Source organism: Delphinapterus leucas, chromosome 15, assembly GCF_059928025.1.
Source record: "Delphinapterus leucas isolate spDelLeu-1000000601 "Yukka" chromosome 15, BTC_Dleu_Yukka2, whole genome shotgun sequence".
Lineage (NCBI taxonomy): Eukaryota > Metazoa > Chordata > Mammalia > Artiodactyla > Monodontidae > Delphinapterus > Delphinapterus leucas.
Window position 1 is genome coordinate 5759763 of NC_143143.1, and position 17773 is coordinate 5777535.

The window sequence follows — 17773 nt, forward strand, 5'->3', positions numbered from 1 at the left end:
ACATACATTTCATCTTTTATCAGCCAGGAAAAAATAGTAGAAAATACAGCAGGCAAGTTTGTTTTCTGTTGTTGGAGGTGGCGGGTGTGTCTGTCATGTTATCTTCATAGTCCTGGAAAAAAAGAACACCAAGTACTGTGGGGTTGGTGCAGTATAAAAGGGTAGGACATTCGATTTCTTCACCACATGTCAGGTGTAAATGACTTCTGTTTTTTTTTTTTTTTTCTGTAGAACCGCTACTTTGAGAACCCTCAGGTGATCCCCGAGAACACAGTCCCCCCCCCAGAAATGGTTGGAATGATCACAACGATTGCTGTGAAAGTCAATCCTGAGCGTGAGGACAGTGAGACGAGAACAGTAAGTGTTTCGGTTGTTTTGCTTTTTGCTTTGCTTTTATCCACGTCTCCTGCCCTTGGTAGAGGAAAAATGAGGTATTGACTTTTTAGACCACTTAAGTTTTTTGTCTTTTTCTTACACACATGGAGGGATTTAGAATAAGCAAACAAATGTGTGTGCGCGTGTGAGAGAGTGTCGCTGATTGTGCTCTGCAGGTATGCATGTGAGCTGTTGCTCACCAAATATACAAAGATAGCATCGTGGTGGAATCCAGAACCAGAAAGAGCAGCTGACCCGGCAAGGGGGCCTCCGTTCTGTCCTTAGCTTCAACATTAGTGAAGTCCCTTTAAGCTACATATAAATTTGTAGTTCAGTGCCTGACGGTGTGGGCTCTGTGGACAGAAGTTCTGGGATGATGTTACAGCTCTACCACTTGCATTTTTTGACTGTAGGAAAGTTCATGAACCGTTGTTCTGACCTTATTTTCCCTCTCATCTGAAAAATCAGTCTCGTGGAGTTTTGTGAAGGTAACGCTGGTACTGTCTGCAGCTAATGCATTAGATTTGTAGTATTTGCCACATAGGGAACATGTATGAGCATTTACTATGACTGTATTTTTATGATTGAATCAAGACTATCATCTGGATTTGTTTTACTGAAATGGTTTTGCAGAATGTTTCACTTTGAGCTAGGATAAACAGGAAATTACATTTTGAATGAAGCTTTCATTCCTTTGTTCTTCCTGAATTAGAAACTTGTTTTCTGTTTATCAGTCTTTGTGTTTCTTTTTTTGCTTGTCTGTTCCTATCCATTTATCACCCATTTGTATTTTGAGTCTGACATTTTCCTTACCTGTTTGAGTTTTTATATATTAAGACTATTTTTTTCTTATATTTATTGTAAGCATTTTTCTTGTTTATAAATACCTATGAATAAAACTAGGTAAACTTGTACTTCTTGCTGTTTTTCTTGCAAGTAAGCAAGATAATAGATTAAAAAATTTTTTTTAATTTCTTCTGTGATTTGAATCTCTTAAGTTTTGACAAATTTTCCTGAGGTTTTTACTACAGGTATGACATTGTAAAATATGAAAACCTTTATATTAAATAACAGTTCTATGTACTTTGTTTTCAAAATAGTTTATTTCACCACAGATAATTATGAAGACGTGTCAGTATTTTCCCTTGCCTTTATTTCAGTGGGGTGATGTGCAGTAGTGGCACACTGATTAGGGCTATTCTAAGTGCCACGGGGATAACCTCAGTCCTTCTGTTCCTCTCTTGCAGCATTCCATCATTCCAAGAGGATCTCTTTCTTTGAAAGTGTTGGCAGAATTGCCCATTATTGTTGTTTTAATGTATCAGGTATGCATATTGCTTAGTAGCTTCTTGGGTTTTGGGCTTCCTATTTTACAGCAAAGTTTACACCTAATTTTCTGTGGCAGATAGATGCGTATGATACACATGTGCTAACTAATGAATCTCATCACAGTTTCTTTGGTATGCCAAATTATTTTGCTATAAGCAGAGTGTCAAAGCATGACAATCTGATATGTTTGCTTTTAGCTCTACAAACTGAATATCCACAATGTTGTTGCTGAATTTGTGCCCTTGATCATGAATACCATTGCAATTCAGGTATCTGCACAAGCCAGGTGAGATTTCTTTGGTCAGTGATGTAGCTGACTACCATAGTTCTTTAATCCAAGTAAAAATGTACTTGCTGTCGTCATTTGTAAGACAAGAAAATTTTGAGTGATAAAATTTTGGTTAAACTTATATGTATTTTTGGCTTTCTGAAGTTGTATTTCGATGATGGGTGACATGTCTCAGTCTTTGGTGTCTTGTAAATTTAGAACTATCATTAGGCATTACTGTCCTCAATTACAGCTTTGGGATATTCCAGGCTCTCTCACCTTCAAGCCTTTGTTCTTGCTGTTCCTCTCAGCACGAGGGCTAGGAAGCTCTTTACCCGCTTCGTTCTTCCTCACCCATCACCCTTAATCACTGACTCGTTCATCCTTGAAGCCTCCCAGTGAAGCTTTTTCTCCAGCCTCACAGCATTCCTCCTAAGATCTTTGTCACTTGCTCTCTTGACTTGCGGCCTATCTGTCTCTAAGTCACTTGAGAGCAAGAGCTGAGGGTGAATCAGCCCTAACAGCCTCTGTGGCCACAGCAGGGGTCTTCCACTGGTCAGACAGGTGCCCTCGTGCTGTCTTCTGGGGAAGCAGGTCAGTCTCGCCTTGGCTGTGGGGATTCAGATTGTGGCTGCTGCCCGGCGGCCTGGAGATCTGCCTGCTTCATGCCTTTAAGGCCTTTAAGTTAGTCGGAACTGCATAAAAGTGTAGGCGCGTTTACTGTTGCTGCTGTGTAGAAATCAACCTTTTGGGCTTAGTAATTACTATAGGCTTTTAATTAATAGTAACATCACTGAAAGAGTTGAGAGCTAATATTGTTAATTTTGTTCATATCATTAGGCAACATAAGCTTTACAACAAGGAGTTATATGCTGATTTCATTGCTGCTCAGATCAAAACGTTGTCATTTTTAGCTTATATCATCAGAATTTACCAGGTAAGCTCATTGACTTTTGTTTTAAGTCAGGTTTACTGAGATATAATTTACATGCAGTAAAACTCACCTTTTGTAGGTGTACAGTTCGCTGACTGACAAATGTGTACAGTACAAATGCATACCTAACCACCAGTACATCAAAATACAGAACATTTCCATCATCCAAAAAATTCCTTTTATACGTTTGTAGTCAATTTCCTCCTCCCACCTTCAGTCCCTGGCAAGCACTGGTTTGTTTTCTGTCTCCATAGTTTTGCCTTTTCCAGAATGTCATAGAGATTAATCACTTGGTGGACAGTATTTGTAACCTTTTGAGTCTGGCTTCTTTCACTTAGCAGTAATGCTGAGATTCATCCTTGTTATATTTTATTGGTGACTTGTTACTTTTTATTCGTGGTTAGTTGTCTTAGTCTGCTCAGGCTGCCATAACAAAATACCATAGACTAGGTGTAAACAGCCAAAATTTATTTTCTCACAGTTCTGGAGCCTGGAAAATCCAAGATCAAGGTTCCAGCAGGGTTTGGTTTCTGGGGAGGCCTTTCTTCCTGGGTTGAAGGTGGCCACCTTCTTGCTGTGTCCTCCCATGGTGGTGAGGGGGACAGAGAGATCTCCTTCTCTTCTTTTATAAGGCCACAGTCCTACTGGACGAGAGCCCCACCTATGATCTCATTCAACCTGAATTACCTCCTAAAGGCTCTTATCTTCAGATACAGTCACAATGGGAGTAAGGGCTTCAACATATGAAATCTGGGGGTGCGCAGTTCAGGCCGTAGTGGTGTATCCTGTTGTACGGGTGTAATCATGGTGTCCATCCATCCATCAGCTGATGAACATTTGCGTCGTTTCCAATTTTTTTTAAAGCATTTTATCAAGATATAATTCATATACCATAAAATTCACCCTTTTAAAGTGTACAGTTCAATGGTTTTTAGTTTATTCAGATTTGTACAACCATAATCACTATTCAATTTTAGAACAGTTTTTTCTCCCGAAAAAGAAATCCGTACCAATGAGCAGTGACTTCCATTCTTCTCTGACCCACCAGCCCCTGGCAACCACTAAAGTATTTCCTGTCTTTATAGACTTGCCTGTTTCATTTTTGGCTTAATAAAGCCATATAAATATTTGCACACAGATTTTTATGCGGATGTATGAGGTTTATTGACTTTTGCTGTTATTGGAAGTTGTGTGTTATAGCAAATTATGTGGGAGAGATTGGAACTTCAAAAAATGGCATTATCAAGTAAAACTGATAAAGAGGTTTTGGAGGCTTTTTTGAGGAACATGTAGAGTAGTTTTATTTTTGTTTTTGTTTTTCCCACTTGGAGCTGTGGTCTCTTCTTACTTAAATCATAAGAACTTGAAGGAAAAAATTGATACCTTATCTCTCATTAGTCTTACAGTTTGTTTGAATAAAACTCTTGTATAGAGGTGGTTATTCTAAAGTATGGAATAAATTTAGTCCTGATATATTCTAGAGCAATGGAATTGTATTATAATTGATCATTTTTTTAAAGATTTTATTTCAGGAAAGTAAAAATGAAAATGTGTGTGTCAAATTGTTTTTATTCTAAACTACCTTTGAAAACATTTGTAGCCTTCTCCCCCCTCCCTTTTTAATGTGTTTATCTCGATAATGATAACTTACACTAAGAAAATGGAACATTTGTAAAAAAAAAAAAAAAAAAAAACCTGAATTAGATACCCCTTGATATTTTAGTCAGCTTGAGTTATTGTGAATAACTTCCTGAAACACCTCAAAAGGCAGTTGTGACTGGAGCTCATTCTGAGCTGATTAAGGGTGTCTTTGGTGTCATTCACAACTTACATCAATGGGATGACTCAGTAAATAGTTTTGTTTTTTAACTTCAATATTTATTTCTTCCTCCTTCCCTCTAACAGGGAAGCAATACATATTCACTGTTGAAAGTTGGGAAAATACAGAAAATACAGGAAGGCCTCCATGATCCCATGATGTAAAAGAAACTGCTCCATGTGGCTGCCCCTTCTTCCAGGGTGGCATTGTGCACACAAACTGCTAAGACTTTTCGGATAGTACTTGTGTGTTAGGCCTATTACTTTCTGAGGGTCCTTTGAGCCAAGCTTACTCTCACTGAATTTTTTAAAAGTTTATAAAACTTGGGTTTTTCTTAACAACCGCCTATCAGTATAACTGTGTTGTTTTCCTTTTTCTTTTACAGGAGTTGGTGACTAAGTACTCTCAGCAAATGGTAAAAGGAATGTTACAGCTACTTTCAAATTGTCCAGCAGAAACTGCGCACCTCAGAAAGGAGCTTCTGATTGCCGCGAAGCACATCCTCACTACCGAGCTGCGAAACCGTACGTCTGTCTTGCCTCTGGCCACTCGCCTGTCTGTGAATGTGGGCCTGCTGGTGGTCCATTGTGTGCTGAGCCTGCAGCTTGCTCAGTATTTTGGCTCTGTGTGTCCTTTCTTTATTGCTATTTTAGGTGTATTTTTTCTCCTTTATGTGCCTCTCTACCTCCCCCTCTCTCTGCCTGCCCATCCTTCCTTCCTTCTCTCTCTCTCTCTCTCTCTCTCTCTCTCTCTCTCTCTCTCTCTCTCTCCCTCTCCCTCCCTCTCCCTCCCTCTCCCTCTCTCCCCATCTTTTTTGCCTGCCACCAGGGTTCTCCCTTTGTCTTCTCAACAGTTTCATAATTAATGTGATAATTTCCTTAGCACAGTTTATGGTCTGGGTATCTCTTAGTACTTCTCTGCCTTCTGACTGCCTGTCTTTTGACATTGCAAATAGCCATTTGCTTTCTGACTCACAGCCAGCAATCTTTAAAAGGTGAGAAGAAAACAGTGTTTTCTTTCTCCATGTTGTGAAAATGATGGAAGAGTTTTAAATGGGATGTTTTAAAATCTATTTACTGAAGTGACTGAGTTGTGTCTGGAGCACCATTGTCAGATTAATTTTCGGTATTCCTGCCATTGGAATAATAAGGACTTTGGAGGTGCATTGGGGAGCCGCGGAGCAGGAGGTTTCTCCTTGTTGAAGTGCTGACAGATTAAAAACCCTTCTCATGGTTATCAGATAACCTCTGATCCGTCACACACGACCAGGCCCTCTTTTGAGACCATAAAGCTTGGTTTCAGTCTTGTTAACGCTACAAAGACTGACAGATATCCAAGATGCTACTCTCCAAGGTTAGATCGTGTTAGGCTGGTTGAATTCAGCTTTTAAAGGCTGCTGTTGCTTTTTTTTTTTTAAACAAGATGCTTTATTTTGAAGCCCGTAGTGGTTCCCAGACTTAAACAGGTAACATCATGACATCTCAAGAAGTTTTCATTGAAAGAAACCTATAAAGAATCATGTTAAATGTTAGCCATATTATAAATACAAAACATGCATGCATATATTTAAAATTTACACATCCACTACCAAATGTTAGTGAAAACATTCCTTTGTTGGCATCCAAAATGATATCAGACGGTCACCCATTTGTGCTAATCCTGAGGAGCAGTAGTTTGGGAAAACCTGACTGTTTAACAGATTTACCTGTTTCCCTAGAAAATCTGATTCTGGGTCTTTTTTTTTTTTTTTTTTTTGCGCGGGCCTCTCACTGTTGTGGCCTCTCCTGTTGCGGAGCACAGGCTCCGGACGTGCAGGCTGAGCGGCCACGGCTCACAGGCCCAGCCGCTCCGCGGCATGTGGGATCCCCCCGGACCGGGTCACAAACCCGCGTCCCCTGCATCGGCAGGCGGACCCTCAACCACTGCGCCACCAAGGAAGCCCCTGATTCTGGGTCTTGAATGTGATCTGGAAGCCAGTGCCGTGCAACTTAATTTCTTCTCTGCACGCATCACTCATCCCCGCAGCCGGCCCTCCGGCATGTGGGGTCTCAGCCCTTTGCATCTTTCCTTTGTGCCTCCTTCCTCCTGGCCACCTCGCCGTGGGTAGCGGGGCACGTCCCCTCCTCCGACCTCAGGGACTACTTGTGGCTTCTCTCATTTTTCTTCCTGTGCTGCCTGGCTGTAGGAGGCATCTCTCCAGTGTGCATGTGTCTTGTATCTTTGATCCTCAGTAGCTATTTGCTGGCAAAGAATGTACTGTTTGCTCTACTGTTTGCCACCCTGTGTGCGCAACCTCAGAAACGCCGGTTGTCCCTGAGTGGGGACCAGCTGTTCCACCCCGAGAGGGCCTCAGCCTGCAGAGGAGCGGGGGGAGGTTTGGTGGTGGCTCTGCCTGGGACCCCTAACTTGGGACCCATGCCTGTGAGAACTCTAGGATGTCCTAGACCTTTGTAATTCCTATGGAGAAGTATCCTTATTTCTCCGTAATGACTAACCTTACAGTCTTGAAGAAGGATGACTTCAGGGCAGTGAATAAAGGGGCCTTTAGGGAGTACTGTCCCCTTGGGTGGATCATGCCAGCTTTTAAGGACAGTGGACAGCACCTCCCTTGAAGCACTGGGGGCGAGTTCCCCTCCAGCGATACGAGACTCACGGTTTCTTAGTTTATTCTCTGACACTGAATGTGATCCTGACTGTGTCTCTGTGACACGTGGCTGGTGTGGCCCAGCACAGCCAGCGTCTTAGACTAAAGTAGCTCGTGTGCCTTCATGTTCCCCACGCTGCCCCACATCTGCATTGCTCGTTGGTACAGGCTGGCTCCTGTGAAAGTACTATTAAGTGACTTACACACACCTGGTTTGGTTGGTGATGTATGCAATGGATGTTTGTGTTCCAGAGTTCATTCCTTGCATGGACAAGCTGTTTGATGAATCCATACTAATTGGCTCAGGATATACTGCTCGAGAGACTCTCAGGTATGATGTTGAACCCGTGATATCTGGTCTATTCAGTGCCAGGGACCGTGGATCCTGACACTTCCTTAGCATTTCAACGAGCGTGGACTGTTGGGCCTTTTCCTCTCCCATTGGATTTAGAATTGCGGGAAGTTTCGGAAACGCCTTAGTTTGCTTCTAGTGCCTTGGCTTAATCAGAGTAGTTGTCTTGATTTAAATTGTAGGTAGAACTATCTGACTAGTGTTAGTTGTTTTGCTTTCTAAGTAGTAAATGCACCTTTTTATTAAAAAAAGAGTATTTGATAACCTACTACGAAGAAAGGAGAGAAAACTTTGGTTCTCCATAAGGAGATCAACTAACGTGGCTAATATTTTGAACTGTTTCCTCCTAGTCTTTATTTCTCATGCATTTTATAAAATAAATATAGTTGTGATCATGCTTATTATTTCTAAAGGAAAGAATTAACATTTAATCATCTTTCACAATGTAAAATGGATCAACATTAGTCATTTTTTGGTTCTAACAAGGGAGGTGTGATTGATCGTATGAAAAATATGCAGAATATTCTGAATATGGTGTAGACGGTTCACTGTGTTTTCTGTATAAAACACTGTTGTAAAATATCGAGTAAGACATTCTTTATAACTTGGGGTTGAACCCGCCTGAATGGATGTTAGATTGAAACCCTCCAGTGGTTTCTGTCGGTTGCCCTTAGACAAAACCCAGACTCTTGACCATGGCATGCGGCCCCCGCGGGGTTTGACTCTGCTCTCTCTGCCTGACCTGCTGCGGCCACGCGGGCCTCTGCGGCTCCTCGGCTCCCCCAGGCAGTTCCCAATCAGGGCCTTGACCTGCCAGTTTCCTCCAGATGGAAATGTCCCTGGCTGAGGTCACAGAGCCGATGTCACCTCGGAGGGGCTTTCTCTGGCCCCCACCAGTTTTTCTCCTGGTGCCTTTTCACATCTCCTGCAGCACTTAGCAACTTGCACAGTTGATTTCTTTACTCGTGTGTTCCCCCCCGCCCCGGAAATAAGCTTCCTGAGGACAGGAGCTCTATTTACTGGGGTCACTGGCATCCCTGGTGCTGGGCGCAGTGTCTGGCACATGGCAGGTGTCCAGACGTTCAGTGAGTGAAAGTGCTGGGTGGCCTGAACACTACCATTGCGGCTCAATAAAATATATGGTATATAAGGTGTTATTTGACAGAGGCTGTTCAGCTTTGAGCAGCAGAACCCATTTAGTGCACAATCAAGCTGGTAGTTACTTCTGCTCAGATTAACTAGATGTGCTGGTATAAACATGATGCGCACAAAGTTAACCTTTTTAATTTAGAAAGTAAAGATTTAAGCAAAAAGACAAGGCCTGAGCCTTCTAATCATGTAGCTGGGAGGAAGTAACAAGGGGGAAACTGGGACCCTATAAAGCGTGACCCAGATGAGCCATCCCACTGGGGGTGTTCCTGGGGCGCAGGTAGTGGTGGAGATGGTGGCCCACAGCCGAGGCGGGTGGGGCCGCTGAGATGCAAACTAGCAGAGGTCTCTGCCCGCAGGCCCCTTGCCTACAGCACGCTGGCCGACCTTGTGCACCACGTCCGTCAGCACCTGCCCCTCAGTGACCTCTCCCTCGCCGTCCAGCTCTTCGCCAAGAATATTGATGACGAGTCCCTGCCCAGCAGCATCCAGACCATGTCCTGCAAGCTCCTGCTCAACCTGGTGGACTGCATCCGCTCCAAGAGCGAGCAGGAGAGCGGCAATGGGCGGGACGTGCTGATGCGGATGCTGGAGGTACCGGTTCCCTCCGCGTCGTCACCGCACGGCGCTCCACTCACATGAGCCTTTGCTGGCAGTTCACGGGCCGCCCAGTTGCCAGCTTGGTCCTGGGTGTTTAGACCACCTGGGTTCAAACCCCCACCACCCCATCAACTAGCCAAGGATCCTTGGGCGAGATGCTTGACCTGCCAGTTGCTGGTCTGCCTGTCTTCTAACCAGGGACAGTCACAGTGTCTGCTTCCTAGGGTTGTTTGAGATGAGTAGGGCAGCGCGTGAGCTCTTAGCATAGTTCCTGGCGAGTAATCAGGAGAGGTGTTTTCTGGGACACCGCCTAGCCAAGTGCTACCTTATCTGTGAACTTCTCTGGAGGGATACCCAGGGTGCCTGGGTCAGGGGTAGATAGTGTGGATCCCGGAGCAGTCCCTGGTCGCATCCAGGCCCTGCTCATCAGGCCAGTCACCCAGCTCTCCTGAGCTGCTTCTCCACGGGTGAAGTGGAGATGGTGACACTTGCTGTAGTACCTGTGGGGGAAAAGCACCAACTTCAGCAGGTGGTTTCAGAGAGAGTTTTTTTCTGTCTTCTGGAAGGGTTGTTGGCCTATTGAAGGGGAATGATTTTTGTCTCCCCTCTACTTTCTCTTCCTGACAGGTTTTTGTTCTCAAATTCCACACCATTGCGAGGTACCAGCTCTCTGCCATTTTTAAGAAGTGCAAGCCTCAGTCGGAACTCGGAGCCGTGGAAGCAGCTCTGCCGGGGGTGCCCGCGGCCCCCGCAGCTCCCGGCCCTGCCCCTTCCCCAGCCCCCGTTCCCACCCCAGCCCCGGCCCCGCCCCCGCCCCCCACCCCTGCCACCCCTGTGACGCCAGCCCCCGTGCCTCCCTTTGAGAAGCAAGGAGAAAAGGACAAGGAAGACAAGCAGACATTCCAAGTCACGGATTGCCGGAGTTTGGTAAAAACCTTGGTCTGTGGCGTCAAGACAATCACGTGGGGCATAACGTCGTGCAAAGCGCCTGGTGGTAATTGTGCTCTTGAATCACTTCGACAAATGATGTTTTTCATAGAGTGGGTTTTATTCACACTAACTTATTGTGCTCTCTTTTCCAGAAGCTCAGTTCATTCCCAACAAGCAGTTGCAGCCCAAAGAGACTCAGATTTACATAAAACTTGTAAAATATGCAATGCAAGCTTTAGATATTTATCAGGTAAGGCAGTGAGTGCCCTCAAACCAGGCTCCTGAGTGTGGAAAATGCCTCTTAGAATTAGAGGTGCTAGTGATGGAAGGGGTCTCAGAAATCTGTTACTATTTGGATGGTCTAGAGTATTCATATACCGAGGTTTGCTTTTGTTCTGTAGCATAGGGTTGCATTTATGGTGAGAATTCCTGTGTCATTGTATTTTGAGGGGCAGATGGTGTGAAGGGAATGCAATAGAAACGATATTTAATTTTACTAAATTTCTTACTGTTTTAAACACCTAATGAAGGTTTTTGTTTTCTGACGTCTTTTTTTTTTCCCCCTGCAAATTTAAGGTGAAAATAGAGAATTTAAAAGATTTGGGAGGGGGGAGGTGGCGGAGATTTGTTATCTAATTCAAATACCCTGTTTTAAGTATTCAGTTGATCTGATTGTGTATTGGAATATATTCAGAGATATTCAGTTTTAATTCCCGTGTGTTTTTTTTCCCATGCTAGGTCCAGATAGCAGGAAATGGACAGACATACATTCGAGTAGCAAACTGCCAAACTGTTAGAATGAAGGAAGAGAAGGAGGTATTGGAGCACTTCGCCGGCGTCTTCACGATGATGAACCCATTAACATTTAAAGAAATCTTTCAGACTACAGTCCCTTATATGGTGGAAAGAATCTCAAAAAATTACGCTCTTCAGGTATGACACTCTTTTCTTATGTTCTTTCAGCATGTGTCGAGTACTTGGTATTCCTTTTATTTTGTAAGTGATATGCCTAAGGATAGTGCTGTAGAGCAAAATTTAGAGAACTATTAGGCTGTAGTAAAAAAAAAAAATTTCAAAAGTTTAAGATGCTTTGGACCACTTCCTTTCATAGTAGAAATTAAATACGTGTTAGCTGTAGGCTCTTGGTCCTTGATGGTGACAGTAAAATGACAGATTAAGTACTTAAGTGAACTCCACTCAGTGCTCAAATCAGTTTTGTTGTTTTTCTTTTGGTGGATAATTCATTTCTTGAAGTGTCTGATACAGATTTGATTTTGTAATTTTGGAAAGTTCATTATTTTTTCTTGAATCTGCTTTGGGGAAGTAATGATTTTTTTTTTTTTTAACTGTGAAATAATGTGTGTTGTTTTAAGCCATTGCACTTTGGGGTAATTTGTTACAAAGTAATAGGTAACTGATACAATTGCCATATGGTAGTTTTCTTTTCTTTCTTTTCTTTTTTTTTTTTCACAACTCACACACACACGCTGTATTCTATTTTTACAAGAGATAAATAGACTGACACCAAGCATTGTAAATGGATGACCACAACAAAAGCAACAATGACTGCAGTTACCAAACACGAAACACACTCACACTATGTTGTAATATTGACATTCAGTCCAGGAATCCTCCACTGTAACAGCTCCTTTACTTTGCAGTGAAAATTGATTTGTATATTTTTTGCCCCTGAGTCCTTGTGGGATTTTTTTTTGGAAGTAATGATTTTTGTCACATGTGTTTCTTGTTTTGACAGATTGTTGCCAATTCCTTCTTGGCAAATCCTACTACCTCTGCTCTGTTTGCTACAATTCTGGTGGAATATCTCCTGGACCGCCTGCCAGAAATGGGCTCCAATGTGGAACTCTCCAACCTGTACCTCAAGCTGTTCAAGTTGGTCTTTGGCTCCGTCTCCCTCTTTGCAGCTGAAAACGAACAAATGCTGAAGGTAAACTCAGATCCAAGCTGTGCATTGTGTTTGGGTTTTTTTGTTGTTGCTTTTTAATTTTCTTCATTTTGAACAGAAACTGGCGTTGCTCTTTATATTTATAAATATTGTAATATTGAATAAATAAATGTTTACAACGAATCAGGGCCAAGTGTAGAAAACATTTCATGTGTTTCTAAAGCAGAGCTTAATCTATTTGTCTCCTAATCCAAAATGAACACTTCAGAGCTTTCGTGGTAGGCAGGGGTTGTCATTAGTCTTGGCACCCTGATTTTCTTTTTTAAACTCATTTCTTTGTGGACCACACAAGTAGTGTAGGAGCACACTGTGCTTTTTTTTTTTTTTTAAATTGAGTGACGCAGAAGACTATAAGAGGAAAAAACATCTTACCTCTCAGATCCAATGGGAAATGGTTGGCTGTGTAACAGTTCTCATCACATACCCATCTTCCACAGCACATCTTCTCTGTGTTCATATTTTCTGTGGCAGCACATAAACATCCCATTTCAGGACTATTTGTTCATTTTTCCCCTCTGAATCAAGAGCTCTAGCCAATTTGTGTCCTTTATTAAGACCATCTGGGAGGGATGTGTCTCATAACACATTTTTATAGATGACTAATCCTATACGTGTAATTTTATCTCATCAGTTATTTGATTCTAGCAAATGGCAGAAACCAATGCATGGTTACATCATCCACTAAAGGCAGCAGATGGAACAAAAACCTTATCAAAATTCTCTTCCACTTAATTTCTGTAGAAGGTTGAATATTATCATCAGTTCTGTCTGAAGAGAGATGTTTTCCCATAGGGGAAAAGATCTGTTTTTTTCTGAAGTAAATATATAGGTGGTGATATAAAGCACCAGGAATTTGTGCTTTTATGTGACAGTTTCCTCCATTTTTTCAGTTATATAGTAATCAGTTGTCAACAACCTTGACATTACTTCTGTGTTAGTATAAAAAGAAAATATTCAAATTTTTAGAAAGATATAAAACGTTTAATAGTCTTTGTCCACATAATTTGGTATCTTCAAATAATTGCATTTTTGCCTATATCTGGGACAACTATGTAGAACAACAACCAACAAAAAAGAGAATAAAATCTAGTAGATTAGACAAGTCTAATGATGGGGTTTTGGAATATTCAAGAAAGATGTTCAAAGAATAATTTCATAGAACGTTTTGTCATGAGACTAATATATGTGACTTATCCATAAAAGAAATATATCTTGCCATATACAGTAACAGACTTGTAATTGTATCACTGACTATACAGGTAGTTTACAGTTCACAGTTCACTTTAAATACACCTGCAAAAAAATTCACATCAAACTTAACCTGTCACATGTCAAAACTAGGATTTGAAGTACAAGATAAAAAACTAATCTGTCTTAAAATGTTGATTAAACTTACTATAAGCTAATAAAATGCTCATGAACACGTTTTTCGATTAAGTCTTCTAAAACGTTACCATCTCAAATGTCTTTTGAGGTTCTTCCAAACTTTGCATGTATGGTATTTGGTAGTGAAGTTTCAGTTCCTTTAGGTTGCATTTTGCATTCTGATAGTTAAGGAACAGGCTTCTTTCATTTTGTTTGATTTTTTTTTAAAGTTTATTTTATTTTATAAATTTATTTATTTATTTTTGGCTACATTAGGTCTTCATTGCAACGTGCGGGCTTACTCTAGTTGCGGCGAGCGGGGGCTAGTCTTCGTTGTGGTGCGTGGGCTTCTCATTGCGGTGGCTTCTCTTGTTGCAGAGCGCGGGCTCTAGGTGCACGGGCTTCAGCAGTTGTGGCACACGGGCTCAGTAGTTGTGGCTCGTGGGCTCTAGAGCTCAGGCTCAGTAGTTGTGGTTCATGGGCTTAGTTGCTCCGTAGCATGTGGGACCTTCCCGGACCAGGGATTGAACCCGTGTCCCCTGCATTGGCAGGCGGATTCTTAACTACTGTGCTACCAGGGAAGTCCCTCATCTTGTTTGATTATTTGGTCTCATGAAGGACTGTTCACAAGAACAGCAGAGCTCACAGGCCCTCCAGTTCCTGTTGCAAAGTGTCTGCTCAGCATCATGTACCTACATAGTAAGATGGGAACCTAGTAAATGCTTCTTTCACAGCCAAACTGGTGGAAGCGTACATATGTTTTAAAAGAAATTAATTTGAGTAAATAACAGTTGGAAAATTTTTGTTTTGTTTTTCCTTTTAGAATAAATTCATCAAAATTACCTTCCATTCCTATCTTTTTGCAGTGAACCCTCCTCGTTTAGAGCTTGTTAACCTGCCTTTTCTCCATCCTGCAGCCTCACCTGCACAAGATCGTGAATAGCTCAATGGAGCTCGCCCAGACTGCCAAAGAACCCTATAACTACTTCCTGCTGCTTCGAGCCTTGTTCCGCTCCATCGGGGGAGGTAGCCATGATCTCCTGTATCAGGAATTTTTGCCTCTCCTTCCAAACCTACTGCAAGGTCAGCGCAGTGATGTTGGTTGCCTTTTAGTCTTGTGTGCGTGCGTGGGTCTTGCTTCCCTTGGTTGCTGGGGTTCCTGCTCTGCACCTGGTGAAGGTCATGGTGAGGGGATGTATGTACATGTCCCCTGCAGTGTGTGTATGTGTGTGTCCATCCCTGTGTCCTCTCTTTAAAGGCAGTGCATCTTTAAAGGGATGGGTTTTTCTCCCTGCTCAGAGTTGAATGGGAGTTGGAAGGTCTTAGTTACCCTGGTTAGGACTTTGTTACATTTTTGTAGCGTTTGATAAGCAGTTCTAGAAAGTGGTTTAGTAAGGTCAGGGATCCCTAGATTGAAAGAGAATCAGAACAAGAAGGGAAAAAAACAAGTTACAAAGCTGATATAAGCTTTATATAAAATACATAAAAATATGTTTATATTTTTATCTAGTTGCTAACTTGCATAGACAGAATTCTTTTATTCCTGTGTGTTAGGAATGCTTTCTAGGTATATATAACTAAAAGGGATATTGGGTCCAGTGAATGTTTACAGGTATGAACTGACTAGAAACACTATCCTAGGAATTTTTTTTTTTTTTTTTGTAAGGGTGAGCGCTTGGCAAGGGATTGAATCTTCACAACTGGGAAATCCTTGAAAATGATGAATGTAACATGGCCCTACGTCCCCCAGGCCAGGTGCTTAAAGAGGCCCATAGTCAGGCTCTGTCGTCTGTGTTTGACCCCGTCCCCAGTCTTCCCCAGCCTGCGCCCTCTGCTCTGATCAGTCTGATTTTCCCTCCTGCGCTCTTCCCAGCCTTACTTCTCCCCACCTGGTTTTGTTCAAGTACATCCCCTCCTTGGGAACTTAGCTGTGCCCTCTCCTCACCCACCTTCTCCTTTGGATTCTGAATCTGGTGTGGCTGCTGTGTGATGCCTTGGCCTTCCCTGATAGCTCCTCTTTCTTCAGCCTCAGCTGCCTGGGACGTGCCTTTGCGGCCACTGTTACTTGCTTTTCTCTTTCCACTTGTCTTTAAGGTTCTGTGGGCAGGTGCTGATCTGATATGTCTTAGGAAGGGGCTCAGTAAATACTTGGTTACCCTCGTGAAAAGTTGGGGGGTTGTGTTTATGAGCAGGAAGCTCCTCCCATTTATAAAAACCGAAAGTGGATTTTTTTTTTAATGTTTATTTTAGAGCATAGACATCAACTGTGGTTTACTGGAAATCTGAAAAAACACGTAAGGTTATAAACATCAAGCTTGATATGGACACGTCATATTGGAGTCTGTTACTTTAGACTGGGCTTATTCATAGCATGACATGATTTTTAAAAGTTTGATGTATAATATTTATTAGTCCTTAATATTAATTTAATCAATATTAAATAGTATTAATTGTAACTGAAACTATGTGCAGCCTGCTGTTGTCACCACGAATAAGGTAGACGGAAGAGGTCACAGGGTACAGTTACAGAACAGATTTAGCTAATACAGAAATTATAAGGCGTAAAAAGCCTTCCTATTATCGAGTTGATGTTTATGTGAAAAGGCGGGTCACTTACTCTGTACAGTTAACTTGGGCATGTGTCTGGGAAGTAACTTCCCCCTGACGGCCTCACACCCTGTGTTTAGGGCTGAACATGCTGCAGAGTGGCCTCCACAAGCAGCACATGAAGGACCTCTTCGTGGAGTTGTGTCTCACGGTGCCCGTGCGGCTGAGCTCGCTCCTGCCCTATCTGCCCATGTTGATGGACCCCTTGGTGTCGGCTCTCAACGGGTCGCAGACGTTGGTCAGCCAAGGCCTGAGGACTCTGGAGTTGTGTGTGGACAACCTGCAGCCCGACTTCCTCTATGACCACATCCAGCCGGTGCGCGCAGAGCTCATGCAGGTAAGTCTGCGTTTCCGTGCCGCCAGCAGAGGGCGCCAGGACTTACGTATCTAGTTCTCACTGAGGATTTTAGGCTGTCAGTTTCAGAAGTGACTGGCCACTGTTGAGGTCGCCGTGCGGAGTGGTGGGCTCCCTGCTCTCTGGTGGGCTACTGGTGTAGCCTTCAACTTGCTGTGTGAGTCTTCTGGCTTATGAAACAATGTCAAGAAATATTGCAGGTATTGAGTGAATATTTGTTTTGCAGTATTGATCCCCTTTCGGAGGGCTTACACAGTGTCATGTTCTCGTGAAGTTGATGACTTGGGAAGGCAGGTGTTAAATGGCTGCTGTTTCTTCCAGGGAGATCCTCTCTTTATCCAGGAGAGATGTTGAGTTGCACAGTAGAGATGCAAACTTGTAAAGGAAGTAGAGCTGTCTGGCCACCCCCAAAGGAAACAGAGCAGATAAGAAAGGAGGCAGTTTTGAAGCCATTTTATATTTTTGGTCATTAGAGCTCAGTGTCAGATATCAGGTTATTCCTTCATGTTTTGCTGATGGTAATGATTTGTAATGTGGTTGGTAATTGTTCAAGATTCAGGCTGCCTGTTGCTTACTCACCTGCCCCTTTGGTGTAGAGTATTTGGCCCCAAGTAGGTAGTCCAAATGCCAGCTTTCTGTGATGGGCAGTAACTCAAGTACAGGAGTCTCTGGACAGTAGGTTGGAGGTGCAACCAGGACTCGCTTGCCAGTCCTGAAATTTAGATCTTGGGCTCCATCTAGGCAGGAGAGCATGGCCTAGAGGTTGGGTTGGAGCCTCCAGGTCCAAGTCCAGTCATTTGGAGGCTTGACTGACTCTCAAGCCTGAGCGGAGAACAGGACCGTTGGTTCTGGAAGGCAGGCCGTGGGCCCGACCCAAGGCTGGGTGAGCTTCCTGTGGGAAGAGGAAGCAAGGATGGGTTCTTGGGCCTCTTGCCCTTCTGTGAGGCAGACAGCCCCAGGGAGAATTGGGTCAGGGCTGCTTCTTGCTTTCGGAGGCACAGTTACCCTACCTGCTGGACAACTGGCAGAGTACCGTCAACCCGCTACGAACCTGTGCGAGTGCTGGGAGATTGGACCCTC

The 17773-nt window shown here is 43.1% G+C and overlaps 1 protein-coding gene across 19 annotated transcripts in view; it reads left to right on the top strand.

The window, feature by feature from the left end:
- TRRAP (transformation/transcription domain associated protein) overlaps nucleotides 1–17773 on the top strand; it is a 111197-nt gene that overhangs the window by 12299 nt on the left and 81125 nt on the right. For all 19 annotated transcript variants that reach the window (XR_016387746.1, XM_089895656.1, XM_089895658.1 and 16 more), the window contains 13 exons: nucleotides 232–357; nucleotides 1623–1700; nucleotides 1902–1990; nucleotides 2813–2909; nucleotides 5111–5249; nucleotides 7622–7700; nucleotides 9230–9464; nucleotides 10098–10464; nucleotides 10553–10650; nucleotides 11139–11333; nucleotides 12157–12348; nucleotides 14649–14814; nucleotides 16419–16675. Coding sequence is in view for 18 of the 19 variants with exons in the window: in XM_089895656.1 (XP_089751782.1) it covers nucleotides 232–357; nucleotides 1623–1700; nucleotides 1902–1990; nucleotides 2813–2909; nucleotides 5111–5249; nucleotides 7622–7700; nucleotides 9230–9464; nucleotides 10098–10464; nucleotides 10553–10650; nucleotides 11139–11333; nucleotides 12157–12348; nucleotides 14649–14814; nucleotides 16419–16675 (2118 nt within the window). In the remaining variant the exon portion in view is untranslated. The remainder of the gene's footprint in view (nucleotides 1–231; nucleotides 358–1622; nucleotides 1701–1901; nucleotides 1991–2812; nucleotides 2910–5110; nucleotides 5250–7621; nucleotides 7701–9229; nucleotides 9465–10097; nucleotides 10465–10552; nucleotides 10651–11138; nucleotides 11334–12156; nucleotides 12349–14648; nucleotides 14815–16418; nucleotides 16676–17773) is intronic.